This window comes from Monomorium pharaonis, chromosome 5 (genome assembly GCF_013373865.1).
Source record: "Monomorium pharaonis isolate MP-MQ-018 chromosome 5, ASM1337386v2, whole genome shotgun sequence".
Classification (NCBI taxonomy): domain Eukaryota; kingdom Metazoa; phylum Arthropoda; class Insecta; order Hymenoptera; family Formicidae; genus Monomorium; species Monomorium pharaonis.
The window spans coordinates 29,149,529-29,167,061 of record NC_050471.1 but is presented as its reverse complement, the minus strand read 5'-3'; the positions used below and the strand labels follow the sequence as shown (position 1 = coordinate 29,167,061).

The following is a 17,533-nucleotide window of genomic DNA, read 5'->3' as shown; positions in this document are numbered from 1 at the left end:
CCTTGACCTTTGACCATTAATGTAACTCATATTTTGTCTCGATAGTCCCTCCCGAATATTTTTGTTTCGGCAAAAGTTTGAAAATGTTAAACGAACAATTTTTGCAGACGCAAAATTATCAAACACCCGCGCTTTACCATGATAATTTTGACTACAAAATTTTCTCCGTGCGTTGAGGATCGGTAATACTTGAAGTACTATCAGGTTTGAATACGTGCGGATCGGTCGCTTCTTCTACGAATTTCGAAATACGCAAATCTGCGAATTCTTCTCCCTTTCTCTCTCTCTCTCTCTCTCTTCCTTCGGGTCTCTGACTTCGGGTCTCTGGCATTTCTCGCATACGCGCATATTCACCTAGGTGTTTATCCGTGTCTTTATGATAATGATCGCTAATAGAAAAGCGCATTCCTCACTCGATTGTGACCAGTCGGCTGGAATCTCGCAACGCCGCCGTCGTCGTCGCCGCGGCACTAAGCACAGCCCGGGGCATTACTCATACATGGAACCGGAGAGGTCACGTTTCACCGGGTACTTTCATTCCGCAAGGACACCCGGTATGCGCGCGAGAACGGCGGCGGCCACGGGAGAGCCGCATAACTTCGCCGCTTTTATCTCTCTCGACGCGGATCTGCGGGGCCCCGCGCGCGTTTAAAGCCCGATGTTCACGGATCGAGGCGATCGAGGAACGCGCTGAATCTCTTTTCCCCCGCATATACGAAAATGCAACCGTGGAAATCTACCTCGCGCCGGTGCACTGCAGATTTGCGGCCGATCGCTTCGAGCTCCCTGCCCGCGCCGGTGCGCGGTAAATAAAAGGTAATCGAATCGCGTGTGCGCGAAACATTCTTCTTTTTTTTTTTTTTAATCATCACAAATGCCGCCGACAATTCCACAACAATTCCATTATTCCACGCACGTGTCACTGACAGAGACAGATGGATCGATCCTCGTTCGCCTGAAAAATCGAGAGGGAGGGAAGGGAGGCGAAATACATCTCCGAACTTATATGATGTATCAAGGAACATTTTTGCGACGCGCGATTTGTAATCGCGCCGAATAAACGCGCGATATATTTTAGCACAAGGTGTAAACGCCGGAGGTAAACGCCGCAAATAATTGCAATTGCACTCGACGTTGACGTCACCGACAAAAGAGAGAGAGAGAGAGAGAGGGGAGGGGGGGCGGGCGAGCGCGACCGGCCGGCCGATTGTGAGTGTGTCACGTGTGCGAAATACGAAAAAGAGTGAACCGTCGACTGGTCGTAAACGAAATATCAATCGCCGCCGACTCCGCGGGCGTGTATATAACATAATGGAGCGATTAATAATAAAGCGGCCCGCTCGCGCCGCCCGGGCGTGCTTAATTAATAAATTGACGTTTCATAAATTAATCCACGCGACTCCGAATTCACAAAGTTCACCGGGCTGTTTAAACTTTATCAATAATACCGACCCGGCCCGGTGTAATTTGTCAGTTATTTGTTGCCCGTTATTTTTCACCGTTAAAAAACGCCATCGATATAGGGAAAGAGAACGAGGGGAGAGAAAACGGGGGGGGGGGGGTAGGACGAGAGGAAAAAGAGAATGGAGTATCCTCAAAATCTAAGTAATCGAGGAACACGTAATTTTTAATTGAAATCCCCGCCGGATAAAGTCCACCCTCTCCCCCTCCCCCCCCCCCCAAAAAAGAAACGTATATCAATAGCGAGAGGGAACAAAAGTTCTCTATTTCGCCGCCGAAATTATCAATCCGCTCGAAATGTGTAATCAAACGATATCGGCGATTCGATGAACGAAATATGTTGCGCGGGTAACGGCGGGCGCGCGCTTCGATTTGTTAAATCGCGTCGTTCGATCCGCGATCTCGCGAGTACGGAGCGGAAGATTCGATTAAACGATGAAAGCGCCGCAAAATTCAGCGGGGCCTATCGAAAACGCGCGCCGTTCTCTCTCTCTCTCTCTTTCCCTCCCTCCTCTCCATCCCTTTCGCGCCCGCGAGATTCGCTCGCTCACCCCGTACGCGACTTCGCAAACGCTCGCTCGCTCGCTCGCTCACCCCGAAAGCTTTCAAGCGAATTAAATTCTCTCGAATCGTTTACGATAAAATGTTTCCCTTTAATCTCTCTAATCACCGACGCGCTCGGCAAACTTTCGCGAATTTAACATGCGGACGTGACCGGCGGGCGACGCTTTAAAATATCGATATACGCCCCGCACGCTCGATTGCTAATATCGGTGTACATCGGCGGACAGGAGTTCTTGGACCGATGAGCGAGATTCGAAAATGTGCGAGGGGCTAACGCGAGGGGAGGGCGAAACGAATAAACAAATAGGCATGAATAAATACCACCAAAGGGCCGAGCGCGCGCGAAGCGACACAATAATCGCCGCCAGCTTGTTGAATCGTAGAGTTAAAATAGGCAATGATAACGAAATTATTAATTAACAATGCAGTAACAGTAATTAATAATTAAAAATAAAATAACACGCTAGTATTGTGTACGGATACACGCGCGTTCCCTAATACGCGCATGTTACCAATATGTAGTTGTAAATTGTAGTTAATTTAATAATTAATTCTATTAATTATAAACAACCCGGCGGAAAGTCAAACAGATTAATGGATAATAAATACACGACCGTTAAACGCGGACAACTACGTTCGGCGGATAATCGTTTGTTTGTCGAGATCGCGTTTTCGGAAGCGATGCACCACAGCGCGCGCCCTGCTGCACGGGTAAACGCGCGCTATCAATCACGACGTGCATCGCGCCGGTGCATCGGCGCGCTGCACTTGCTGCTGCCGATGCCGCGGTTATACTTTCTTCGTTACGAGATTCGCATTGTTACATCAGCCCGGCGTGAATATGTTTATTAGCGCGGTCGACAACCCCGTTACCCCTCTCACGCCTCTCTCATTCTCTCTCCGCCGCACTCCACCTCCGCGGAATTTAATTCCGCTTTCTCCGAGCCGATTTATCGAAACGATATTTGCATAAGCTACTACGCGCGCTATAAACGGAGGCGTAATCCTAGACCGTCGGCGAGTAATCGATTAAGGAATATTATACGTAGCTAATTAGACCGGTTGAGTAATTCCTTGACGTTTTTAATAAATAAAAGCGACACCGCGTTACCTTTTCAATTCAGCGGGGGATGCTAGATTTGTTACGTGAAATATTTGGCGTTATATTCTTCCTGAACAGCTTCGAGCTATTAGAAATGAAAAATAAAATTTGCAAATTCATAAAATCAGCGATGTACACTTAATTCACTTAATATACACTTTATATACACTTAATTCACTTCATTCTTCACGTAATTTGATTTATCAAAAAAAAAAACTATATATATATATCCATGTGAATTAAAAATAAAATTTTCAGATTCACAAGTTCATCAGATGTTATTCGCTGGTCTTCATTCACGTAATTTAACTCGTTAGAGCATCCGTATTTAATTATTTAAAAAATATAAAAATTACCTAACTCCTATCCGCGATATAACTTTCTATCTCTCTCTCTCTCTCTCTCTCTCTCTCTCTCTCTCTCTCTCTCTCTCTCTCTCTCTCTCTCTCTCTCTCTCTCTCTCTCTCTCTCTCTCTCTCTCCCCCCCTCCCCTCTCTCTCTCTCTCTCTCTCTCTCTTTTTCTCCTGAATCGCTAAATCACTGACGTTTATCGCACATCCATTCTTTGAAAAGAGCCTTTTTTGCTCCATTTTACGGATCAGCGATTCTAAAACTTGTCGGTGTGTGTCCGCAATGTTAAGAGAGAAAAAGGAAAGGCGCGGACAGATTCGTACAACGTCGCGTGTATGTAACGCCCTGCCGTACAGCGCGTGCCTGTACGCCTACGTAGGTGCGTGCCGCAGGTGCAATCGGGGGATTTCCTGCCCGCAGGACATCTCGGGACCGTTCCGCAACCGTTACGACAGAACCCGCCGCCGCCGCTGGACGGGACGGCATTCCTCGGCAGTCACGATCTCAACGCGATCCCGAGTGAATGAGCGTCCTCGACGGGGAAGACCCGCGTTGAAAAAAAGAATCGAGGATTCGCACTTCGTCGGCGAATTAAGGAGATGCTGGAAACAGTCTGTTTTAACATCAATAAGATTTTGTATTTGTTTTATGAATTTGTATAGATTCTCGGTACAAAGTCCGGTTTCCAGACTGATAGTAATACGTATACTTTAATTCTGGGAAAGGATTTTCTAAATTTGTAAAAAGACTACATAACAAATCTTGATAATGATGTGTATTAATAAGTCTATATTATCGTTTCACGGTCACACCAGCATGCCCTTAAGAACGACTGAGAAGTTCTCTTATCCGAGACATCAGGTAATTCCTCGATGCTTCAATAAGCAAAAATTATTAATACATAAAAGTGAATAAAAATTACATTTTCTCTATTTTTTTTTAATAGCAAAACAATTGTCGGGCTCTAAAAAAAGCTTGTCGTCTAAAATATCTTTTATATTATTACATTTAGATTTATTTACACATGTATCATAATTATAATCTATTACGATTATAATTCACACCTGTTACAGTTTTCATTTCTCACATCCTTGATCACCAAAGTGTTTGGCATTTAAAAAAATCTGCGGGCTCGCGACGGGAAAATTGTAAACAACGAATTATATAGCGCTCATCCTCCCCTCTCCCTCTTTCTCTCATCTATCTATCTTTCTCCGATGCATCCCGCGATGGAGAGGCGCGTATTAATGATGAGCGAGTGCGCGCGTGCAGTATCGAGGAGCGCGGGTTTATTAGCGACGCGATATTTTTCCTTTTTCAAGGCCAGCGCGAGACAGGGAGGGAAGCTTATAGAAACTAGTTCTATAAACGAGATTCCACGAGCTGTAAATTGGCGCGAAAAAAAAAGCGCAGCACACGCACCTCTCCAAAGCAGCCGTTCTATCTCTTTTTCTCCGCGAGCTAAAACATCCTTGGCTTTCAAAGCCGCCCCCCTTCCACTTGTGCTCTTCCTGTTCCCATTCTCTCTCTCTCTCTCTCTCTCTCCCTTACATCGTAGCTTTAATTATCGCCTCAAAGAGCCCCGCCCTTTTACTTTATTTATCCATCGATGACGTTCTCTTATCCCGCACCGTCAAAAGAAATCCTCGGGGACGTTAATTAACCTTCGAACGCAAAAAAACCCCTGCAAAAACGAATATGGGCGCGCGCCCATATTCATTGCAATAATGAAAGGAAGGAACTATTCTCTCTAGCTGCGTGCCATATATTACTTCCGTCAAAGTAGAGCTCCCGATAGCTTCCACGTCGGAGTGACACGTAATCACATGTGGCTTACTTTCACACTTCGCGTATCGATATAAATTTATATATAAATTCAATATAAATTTATACATAAATTCAATATATAAATCTGTACATATCACCACAGAGAAAGTTTTGTAGTGAAAATTACTAAGTACGTTGACAGTAGCTACAGAAGAAATTTCAGAGAATTATATCATAAGGGTAAATACTATTGTAAAAGTTTCGTAATTCCTTCCTTAGTCCACGGTTACTGTTTACCATAGCAAATTTCACTATAAAATTTTCTCCGTATATAATAAATTCGGCAAACGTGAATAAATGTTAATTCCGCTTGGAGAATTAAATTAATCTCGTTGAAAGAATCAAAGCAGATGAAGAGAGAGCCGGTGCGATTCGAATTTCGGAAAAGGATTCTCGCGAATCAATGATCCGAGAAATTCAGGGAACGCAAGCGTTTCGCGTGTTTTTACATAATATAACGATATCGCCGGTATTTCAAATCGATTTTCAAGCGCGACCGGCTGTTTACGTTTCGATTTTCGTATCTCGTTCGTATGTACCTTGGATATTAGACCCACGGAAATGTGCACGATGTACCCGCCCCCGGCGAGCTCAATTTATCTATCTCTCTCTTTCTCTCTCTCTTTCGCGCGCGCGACTGTAAAATCGCGCGTTTACATATCGCAAACGAAGATGGAACCGGGATGCAACTGCAGCCGGGAAAGGAACGCGTTTTACGTCGTGACGGAAATCACGCGCAGTAAAGAGTTAACGACGAATTACGAGCTGCAGCAACGGCCCGGCCTCGACTCGTGAATTATCTGTCGGGACATAAATTCCGATTTGCAGCTGACATTCGGTACCGTTCAATACTCGGCATCGCGCTTATACATTTCCGTGTTTTTTTTTATGCTCCTCTTTCTCTCTCTCTCTCTCTCTCTCTCTTTTTTTCTTGTCGCTTCGATAATGGCAAAATGGGCCAGCCATTTTGCGCGTTCGACTTTAAGAGACGCGACGAGATAGAAAAGAGAGAGAGAGAGAGAGAAAAAAAGGGAAAGGAGAGAGGAAGGGGGGAGGAACGAGCGTAGAAAATCCGGGGCGAAGAGCTCCATCGACGGAATCGCGGAATCGCTCGCGGATGATTTCCGCCGATGAAATATTCATAATTTAATATGTCCCCTCTCGCGACCTCTCTCCTTCCGTCTTTTCCCTCTTATTTGAAGAGACGAACGAAGGGAAACGACGGTCGCTCTCCCGAGGATGAAATATTCATCGCCCCGAGATGACGATGACGCCGGTCCGAGGAGGCGTCGCGTCGCGCGCGCCGCGCGAGCAGTCCGAGCGGAAACCTCGAGGCGACGCGCGCGGCACTCGCGCGATTCTTCTCAACCCTTTCGCTCCCAACCCCTCCGCGCTTCCACGCGGACCGGCGCAACCAGCGGTTTTCCATCTCAAACGGCGACTTTTCTCAAATGTAATTCTCTTTTGCGCGTGTGTGCGCGTGTATAGTACTTTTATTTTACAACTCTTGCGCGTTTAAGGGAATAACGAGTTTCTTCGATATCCATGCGAGAATCCACGCGCGGATGGTACGTCTCCCCGAGATATTTTCCCGAGATGCGACTTACATTCTGCGCAATTTCCAATTTCCCGACGTATCCCGCGGAAATCTACCGTGTATTCCGTAACGTATTTCCGCGCTCGTTAGCCCCGCACCGCCGGCGCACGACTTCGCAAAATATCCGGGCACCGACGAGCTCCCTCTCGAGAGCGCGCGGGGACGTAAGACGTCTACTTTGTGCGTGAGCCTCACGTTCGCATCGCGGAACGCGTTTCCTTTTCCTCCGCGAATTCAGCAGTGGAGAAAAGGGGGGAGGGACACACGCACACGGAACAGAACGGGGCATTTTTGGATTTCGGCATTTGGCGCTCGTGACTCCCGCGTGGAAGTAATTCCCAAGAATCCCCAACGAGAGATCGTAAACATCCGAGCCGCGACGCATCACGGCAAAATGTAGCCACAAGCCGCGGCGTGTGTGTACGTATGTGCGCGCGAAACGTATCCGGAAGGATACCGCAAACGTGTGTATATATTTGCCGAACACGTTTGAGCCGGGACGGAGAGAAAGAGAGAGAGAGAGAGAGCGGGTTAACAACAGATCGAGTTTCTCTCCGACACGTACGTATTTCAGGGCGCGGATGAGAGAGAGGGAGAGTATGTTATTTGGTATTGGGAATCACGGTTTAGGGGAGGGGGGGTGGAAGAAAACGTTCGCCCAGAAAATAAGCTCCCCCCTTCCGCCCGCCTCCTTCCCTTACCATTCAATTGCTCCAACTTTTTCCGGAGTATATCAAAGTATACATATTCTTATCAATGACCGCGCGCGCGCGCGAAATTAAAGCGACATCGTCCCGAACAAAAGATCGAACAAAATCTGAGGATCCACAGCGGCGATTTTTAAAAACCCCGTCCCGGTGTCAACGTCCCGCGGAAAACTCGTCCGGTCGGGGCGGGGGGGCTCACCTGTGAGACACGGCGGAGGGTCGACGAGGGGTTGCGGAGAGACGAGTGGAAAAGGTGCCGCTCCTCACGGACGGATCGGAGCACGGAGAGATCGCCTCTCTGTCGAGCGGTGGACGAGGCGGCTCGGAACGATACGACGGCAAGGACGACCCGCTCGGTACGACGCGCGCGAGATCACTGGCGCGGGACTCGAAGTCGACTCGACTCGCGGCCGCCGACCGCCCCGCTCGGCGCGGCGCGGCGCAGCTCGGCTCGGCTCCGCCGGCCGCCGGGGTAGAAGTTAGGCACGCGCGTCGCAACCCATTAACCCTTTGTGTCTTCGGTGGAGTAATTTAAATTATAATAATCTTCTCTCCCTCCCCCCTCCCCCCTCTCGCGCGCGATCTCCCGAACCCCTGGAGAAACTGGAGGACATGGAGTCGTCTTCCTCCCTGTCTTCCCCTTCCCCACCCTGCGTAGGAATAGCTGTATTCTCGTTTTCATCCGAGGGACATCCGGATGTTTCTTCTTTGGGTGTGTCGCTTTGGGAGAGAGGAAGAGAGAGAGAGAGAGGGGGGGAGAGATAAAATTTTAAATTTCTCAATGTTGTGCAGCACATAACCTCCGCAATCTTTCGCAACGAGACCTCGAGTATCGCGATAGCGATATTTGAACTTTTATGAGTAAGTCGAGAACTTTCCAGGTGTTGCTTAAGGATGGTACTTGACGCATTTCCAAGTGTGTACTAAGAGTTTTTTAATAGTGGTTCGCTCGTAACAAATTTTTTCCTTTTGCACATTTCGAATATTAAATACACATTATTGAGAACCGCTGAAAACTTGGATTCCTCCCGTGGCTTATTTTAAAGAGTTCATCGCACAATTTATAGTCGGCATTAACAACAAATTACTCCGGGAAGTTTTAATCGAAAGCGCAGCGCCATTTAATTGAACTTTTCCTCTGCGGCTTCCTCGGGAGAGGTACGGAGAGGAGGTAGAAGGAATTCAATTAAAAAGTAGCGTATATAGTCTCCGTGTGACTATATATGATAATGTAAATTTAATGCCTCGCGGCCTTATCGCACGTTTAACAACAAAAATGTGTCCGTCTCTCTACCTCCTCCCAACGCTTTATATTATTCTTATTAGATATATAAAATGTAATCGCGCAATCGGATTAATAGTCACCGCGCGTGCGAGCAGCGGGCAATAAAAATCACATCGTTTTCACGAATTAAATCGCACCAAGTGCGGAAATCAGGATTTTGCTTTTATCGTTCTAAATTAATTTGTAAATTAATAATCCCGGTCGCGAATAAATAACAATTGATAGCGCGATTACCGCCGCGCGTAGCGACACACGGAGATACGTGCGACGAAAGTACTACGCGAGCATCTCGCTGCAGCCGGAGTTTTCTCGCCGAGAACTTGTATCTTGTGGATGTGGTACGAGTTTATGGGGTCAACGACGAAAGGAGGACTCACCATGGAATGTGGTAAAGGCCGGAATGAAGGTCGGTACACTCCACGAGGGAGATCCTCTTTCTCTCTTTCTCTCTTCCCTCTCTCTCTCTCTCTCTCTCTCTCTTTCTCTTTCTCTTTCTCTCTTTCTGTCAACCGGTCGTGTTTCCGATAATGGACCCGAAAATACGTGCAGATCGAGAATTCCCGCGCCAATTTTCCCAATTCTCGGCTCGCTTAACGGCGCTAATTAATTTTACAGGCCGCTCGCTGCGACTAATCGAAGCCGCTCGCCGAATTTCTCCATAAACAATCCGACCGAGAGCCATACGGTACAGCCAGCGAGGGACGCGATGCGTTTAATTGTATTTTTTTTTGCGAGTTTTCCACGGCCTCGGTCGTCGTTGATAGAGCGCTCGCGATCAAGGACGTTCGCCGTCGTTAGAAAATAACCGAGCGACGGAATTCAATGAATTGATATTGATATTCGTGTAAAGAGCTCGCGAATTTCGTCCGATTGTCCGCGGCGGATTTTCGGAGTTTTTCCGTACGCGCGCGACCGGTGAACATTCTTTGAAAATTTAATCTAACGCGCAAAACTGAATTTAATTGCGAATCGCGCGGATATATATATATATATAAAGGAAATAAAAAAAAAAGCTTGGCATGGCATTTATCCGCCTCGTCATAGCAATCATCGTTCAATTTCCGGGTTTTTGTTCGCTCGCCGTTGGCGGTTTTCGAATTTTTCGGAAGCGCGAGATGAAAAATTGCCACCGAGTTGTTGGCATGCAGCGCGAATTATATCGAAACACGAATCAGCGCCTTTCAGATGCGCCGATGTAACTTTTTTTTTTCTCATACGAATCCGCGAATCTGCCACCTCGGAGGCCAGTTCCCGCCTCAGTTTCGCTGCGGACTTCCGATCTCCCGTCGTTGTTCGCTCGGTAATGCAACTGTGCGCACGTAAGAACAAATGGCTTCATGTCAAACCATTGAAATAAATAAAATAGGATACTCAAGCATAATGATTGCTGCAAAAAAAATTTCGACCTTCTGCGATAATCAGGGACTCCCCATGCAGCACCGAAAAATTAAAAAAACATTGCAGAAATCTTACATTGAAATATTGTAATATTGCATGGACGTTGGGAAATGTTTCTGCAATGTTACTGCAAGCTTGCGGCAACGCTGAAATGTCCGCCCTGAGAATTATTACAATGTAAAACTACTGCAATGTTACGATGCAATGTATTTGATGCATTAAAACGCGTTGCTATAAATATGCATAATGCTTCAAATTTAGTAAGTAAACTTTGAGAATATATAAAGACAAAAGAAATAAAAAGAAATTCGTTGCAATTTGTGTCCAACCTTATAATCCTTTTGCATCCAAAATTTGGATAAAAAATTGTAAATTTACGCAATTGCAATGAATTTCTTTTCTATTTCTCTTAAATATTTTTATATATTCTCAAAGTTTACCTATTAAAATCTAAAATATATTAGAAGCATATTAGAAAATTAGAAAATTATTACATTTTATATAAGAATAAAAACTTACACAATATTCTATTATCTAAGTAGCATTATTCTTATTAAGTAGCATTATTTTAGTTATTGTCAAAAACAATAATATTAATGAATACATATATATGAATTTCTTAGCATTAATATTTATAGTCGATTAATTGCACTTTTCGAGATTTATAATAAAACAGTAAATTGAACAATTTTTCAAATAATCAATCATATGTAATAATTTTATTTTTTTATTTAAAAAATTGTTTAATTAACTGTTCTTATTATAAATCTCAAAAAGATTATAATCTTTGATATAAATATTGCACACAAATCCAAATATTTAAATCTCATAGGACTATTTAAAAATGTCACAAATGTCTTTTTACACGAAGTTGCACATATATTGCAACACTTGATGCATATTTTTTAATATCATATTTTCAAAATTTTATAATATTTCTGCAACATTACTAAAACATTTTGGCGTAATACTGGTATTGCATGTTTCTGAAACATCTCTACAATATTACATTGCAACTCGTAATATTGTAATGTTGCAACAATGTTGCTGAGAGCTCTGTGCTGTATGGGTCGATTCTTGAATTCATTTGCAAGTGAAACGTATGCGCAAACACCCGCTCTAACCGAAAAGTTACAAGTTTATTGGTTAAAAGCCATACGATAGCCAATAAATTTCCAACTTTTCTGTAAGAACAGAATTTGCCAATACGTTTCTCTTGCGAATGAATTCAAGAATCGAGCCCCAGATTGAGCATTCGCAAAATTTTTTTCCTCTAACGACTCCAAGTAATTATTTTTCATATCTGCATTTCGGCACAATGTCGTTCGCCTTCTATGTGCGATCAAATATATGTATAATATATTTTAAATTGCTCGAAAGTCTCTTCCGAGATTCGAGACCGACTGAAACAAATTGCTCGCTCGCGCGTTTTGTTTTCGCGCTCTTTCAGCAACGAGAGGGGGGGGGGGAATTGACGTCTCGCGAACGATAGAAGTAACAAGGAGTAAAACGTAGTGTACCGATCTGTGTGACTTGCGCGCGTGAAATCGTGCTATTGAATATGTATCAAGGGCCCGGCTGTTATACCGAGGATCATTTTCCCTGTAGACCCCGGTCGCCCGGCCGCCCGCGTCGGTGCAGGCGAGAGCGCGACGCCGGAAATTTCCGTGTTGTTTACGGAAACACATGCATGCACGCTTCCCTCCGGCGAGTCGTAATTCAGGATTCCCTCCTTGCATTATTTATGCTCGCATGCAAATACGTGCGCTCGCGTTATGAATGACCCGCGCGATACGTGCTAAGTACCGCTGAGCGCGGAAAATAATCCGCTTCCGGAAATCGCATTTACGCGGAATTAATTATCAGCGGAGAGTGCCCGGAGTGAGAGAGAGAGAGAGAGAGAGAGAGAGAGAGAGAGAGAAAGGGAGGGAGAGACGGAGAACATTTTAATCGCTCGCTATTCGAAATGACCGGCTTCGAAGGCGCACGGTCCGCAAATCTTTCGAGGGTCCTTCGCCTTCCCGGAATTTCACTATAAACTTGTATATATAAATATAGAGGCGGTAATATTACGTGCATTGTGTGCACCGAATAAATCTGTATATTCTTAAGATACTTCTGAACCATTTCCCGATTTTTACATCTCAATAAAGTTTATTTTCTCAAAGAAAAAGAAGGGCACTGCGTGACCTTAGAAAAAAATTACAAATTTAGCTTCTGCGTCTTTGAACTTAATCTTAACGATTTGTCTAAAGTCCGATTTATCATAAAGCCTACACGCGGAAAAATTTATTCTCATGCTAAAAAAGGCAGTTTCTCATCTTTTGGTTTTCTTCTTTTAAGTAACATTTATCCTTGTAAAGTATATCTTCTTGACGAATAGTCTTAAAATACACTCATTATTTACTAAAAACAAGTAAGATTTACCTAAAGTAAACTTCCGTGTTATATACAGAAAAGTACTTGAATTAAACTTATTTTAGATAATTCATAAATTTATATGTACGTCCGCAAGTCGATCGTAAGTTTATTATGAGTAACAAATCTATTCAAAATATATTCCGAATCCTAATAATTTATTATTTTAATTAAAAATATTAAGTTAATATAAAAATTCGACTTATTACTTTGACTTTTTTCAACTCAATTTTATAATATTTTTCAAAGAAAGTATAAATTATTTTTTCAAGTAAATGATAATTAGTTCTTCTAAAATTTGTAATAAGTATATTTTAAGGCCATGTTATTAAGGAAATATTTTCTTATTAAAGATAACTGTTACTTATTCTTAAGAAAAAAAATAATAAATTGAGTAATCGCTTTCCTTAATAGTAGAACAAATCTTTTTCTGCATGTGTGTGTATACGTAATGCGGTGAGTTCGCAAACTCCGGAGATTAGACTCCAGCGAACCGGAACGAAACCGATTGATCAAAATTAAAATTATCTGATCGGCGATGAAATTTTTTAATCTCATAGCGCTGATACACGCAGCCTTGATACGAACGCCGCTAAATAAACCGTCAAGAAGCTAACTAAGTCGACGTATCAGACCGCGGTATATACCGTGTGCGGAATGCGTCTCCCTTTATGTGAAACGGGAGGAAAAAAATTTGAAAAATTTCCGTTCCCCGTTGCCTACGCGACGCCGGAGCGTCGCGACGCGTTGACCGTGGAGACGTGCGTCTCCAAAAAGTAAATAAGCCGTGAAATATTGCACGCTCGCGGCGAACGCACGCGAGACGAAACGGGGAGGGCGCGGGGGGAGGGGGACGAGGCGGAGATGCCGCGGGGGGTGGCCCTATTATCCATCACGAGGACTGTCAACCCCATGTGGGATAAAGTCGACGGTCTATCTCGCCGAGACGTTGGCCCTCGATACATCGAAGGGCACGCAGACGACGACGAAGGCGCGTTCGACACCCTCGGTGTCGAATAAAAAGGATCTCCGACGTGATCGCGCGCGTAATCTCTCTCTTTATAAGAATTTCGGAGGGAGGCGGGGGGAGGAAAGAGGGAAAGATTGTGCGGCGCCCGGGTGCTGACAATAATTCGTTATACTTCCAAGTTATTATTTCGTCAATGTTGCGTTCTGAAACGTTACATTATAAACACGCATTAAAGCTTCCGGTCGAACGACCGGTTAGACATAATTTTACATCGGCTTTCTTTCCTTCATCGCACTCGCAAGTAATATTTATAAAGCGAAATTGAAGTTTGTATCATACCGCGCATATATAAAACGGTAATGCAATTACGAATAACATTCGCGTGTTTTACGTAAACAGCGTAATAACATACAAAAATATTTAATGCGATTAATAATAATACCAATCATGGGCGTGTCCAAGTTGAATTTCCCGTTCCTCTCTCCCCTCGAAATTTTTATCATACATTTTTTCCACATTCAAGTATAAAAGATCCGATTTTATTTTTTACTCCAAGCAAAAAAAATGTTGAGGATGTATTAAATCGTTTGACACAAAAATTATCATATTATTTTTTAATTTTGTAAATTTTAGTGAATAATCTCCTTTAACTTTATTCATTATTTCTTCAACTTTTGTTTAATGCCACATTTAATAATTTAATAATTTTTTTCTAAGTATTAAACAAAATTTTTTCTAGAAAAATATTGCATATTTTTACATAATTAGAATTAACAATTTTGTTTTCATTTGCATATTTTTACATAATTAGAATTAACAATTTTGTTTTCAATAACAATAATAATTTGTTTATAAAAAAATTTTACTTTTTTAGAAAACAAATAAGAGGTTTCAAGCTCAAAAATATCCAAATCTATTTAATGTAAAAAAAAGTTGCTGTTTATGTGAAATAATATAAAATTAATAAAGACTCCTAGATAAATTACAATAATAAAATTAATAAATTTAATAAATAAATCAAGATACAACACCCCAATGCGTATTATAGAAAATTTTCATAGAAACGTTTTTCTTTACAATTTTGTTCACTAGGGATAACTAGCTTTCTATTATTTTACGGTATTATTAGTACTTATTCGTTATAATACTAATGGTAATCCCGACTACACCGTTAATCAATATCTCATGTTTCAATTAATTCATTCGCGTAATCGTACCGTGGAAAATGCATCGATCGGATAAAGCCTGATCCGGACCAAGCGAGCGCGAACAAACAAGGAATGAACAATCTGCCTCGATGAAGTGCGACCGGTAGTGTTCTGAATATTGTTCATTCGCGTTCAATCGGCTTAACCGAATCCTAATACTTGACGAAAATAACCAAGATGTTCGCATTATCGACGCAGAAAAAACTAGTCGAACGTCGGTAGCTAGTTCGATTTTTTTTCTTAAGATAACATGCATTTGCTGTTTTATCGGCACAGCTTTATCGGCTAAAATTAAAAGCGTGCCTCAAAGATGTTTTAAAAATCTTAATAAACAATTGTTTTAAGCTCGATCTATCGAAATTTCAATTAAAAAAAAAAAGAGCAAAAGTTGTCGCGAACTCGAATTGGGCACCTGGGTGAAGATTCATCCATAAATAACGCAGGCACTTGCAGGTTGAACATAAAATTGCGGCTCTTAGTACAAATAATTGTGACAAATAATTCTCACCGCGCACGTCATCGTTGGCGATCGGCTGGCCCGGCCATCTTGATCCCGCCTGCACTTTCGATCCCTTGGCGAATATTGTCCCGATCAAAGCGATCTCGAAGGACGGCGGAGCGCTGGTTAGCGCTTGTCGCTCGCAGCTGGTGTGTGTCGCACCGCCGACGTGGTGGTGATAATCCCGTCGAACCGCACGCGTTTCACTTTCAACGGGCGAGAAAACGCGAGGAATGCGGAGCGCGGGACGTTCGACGCGAGCTAAACAATTCGCGGATTGACGTGAACTACGCGCCGTGTCCGCGCGCAAAAGTTCACGTCGCTGACGCGTCGACTTGCTGCCGCGCGCGTGACTCGCACGCTACTTCACGTCTGTCGCGAGCGCTACGACACGACAGATGTAATCGTCAATGCAATAAAACCGGGAGATGAGGTGCTCGAAATCGTTTCTTGATGAACAAGGACTTTCTATTTATATAATATATATTAATACTATTAGTATGCGCGTATCATCATGAATATAAATTTATTATATATTCTTATGTAATTAAAACAATGACGATGTCTCTAAATGGATTTTAAGAAATCAATTTTTTCCAAATTATTTTATATAAATATATACACTAGATCATTTCCCATTTTAATGAAAAAGATGCGCAATGAAAGATATTTTAGAAGATGTTATTCTGGATAAATGTTGTATGATCTGAAAAAAGTCAAATAATGATGAAATCAATTTTCGAAAAGAAATCGATTCTTTAAAATTATATAAAGATTATGACAATTTTATATATAATTATAAATATGTATGAAATTTTTATAAGTTTTATGTCTTTTAATATCATAAACTTAAGTTTGATATTAAAAATGACATAAAACTTATAAAAATTTCATACATATTTATAAACATATATAAAAATATTTTTTATAATACTTTTTAAATTATGATTCTCTTTATTACTTTACCTTAATTTTCATTAGCTGATATTAAAACTATTAATGATGCGGCTAAAATAACTACTGCTATTAAGTCTCTTAATAATTTTTGCATTGTGGAAGAGAATATAACGATAAAAGCGTCGAGGGAGTGAGATAAAGCCTCGTCGAGTTCAAAGGTTAACTTTTACGATGCATCCCTCGCCAACAAGTTTTTCTTGATACTTTTTACGAGCCCTCCGAGCGCCGTTCGGGGTGTTCGACACTTCTAATGGAGGGTGACGCGCGATGGGAGATATTTAATGGTCCAACAGTTGCGCCTTTAAAGATCTTTTCTCTACGGAGAAATATTGATAAAAATTTTCGCATATTCCTTCTCACAATTTTATTTTCTTCTTTCTCCAATCAATATTGTTTAAATAACAAAATAAATATTTTACGTTACATTTATTATTACATTTCCAGATACACAAGTAAATAATAATAATAATAAACACAAGAGAACATAAATACATGTTTATTTCATGCAGCAATTTTTTCGTAAACATTTCATATAAAATAAACTTTCATTCTACATTCTCGATTAATTTTCTAACTAAAATATCTTCGATTATATTACTGGACCATCTTGAATAATAAATTTTGCTTTTCAAATTATTCTCGCATAACTATATATAACTGTAAACGCTTATTTACACGTCTTTATTAATTTTGTTATTTGTACTTTATCTCATATATAAAATTTAAATCTTGACGTGGTTAAAATTAATACGTCATGTATATAAATCACAGTCGTGGCCGTTCCTCAGGCTTCTCTCCTATGCTATGCTACATTTATAAAAGTAAAGAGGAAAAGCAGTTTTCATATCCATGGTGTCATCTTAGTCGCTTTCAGGACTCTATTTTAGTTTGAGAACATTGAATAATTGAAAATTTATACACAGTATAAAAAACTTAAATAGTAAAATAAAAACAAAGCCTAATACACAGACCTTCGAGAATATTAAACTTTTATTTTTCATAAAACAGAATTTAACAAAAGATAAAAGTCTAGAACTTGCAAAATCTTGCTAGATTTTGAACGCAGGTGATTACATAACTCGTATTCGCGACGATTACTTGCAGACTATAATTTTTCCAAAACAATTAAATAATAAGAAAGCTTTATTTAATTTAATAAAATAGATGCAAAATTAATCATTCATACATT

The 17,533-nt window shown here is 41.8% G+C and overlaps 1 protein-coding gene across 1 annotated transcript in view; it reads right to left on the bottom strand.

The window, feature by feature from the left end:
- The window catches only part of LOC105829243, a 95,796-nt gene extending 87,781 nt beyond the window's left edge, over positions 1-8,015 (bottom strand). Inside the window, 2 exon segments of the mRNA XM_036286697.1 lie at positions 355-955; positions 7,809-8,015. Of these exon segments, the coding sequence (XP_036142590.1) occupies positions 355-406 (52 nt within the window). The 5' untranslated portion in view covers positions 407-955; positions 7,809-8,015.
- Between the last annotated feature and the right edge of the window lie 9,518 nt (positions 8,016-17,533).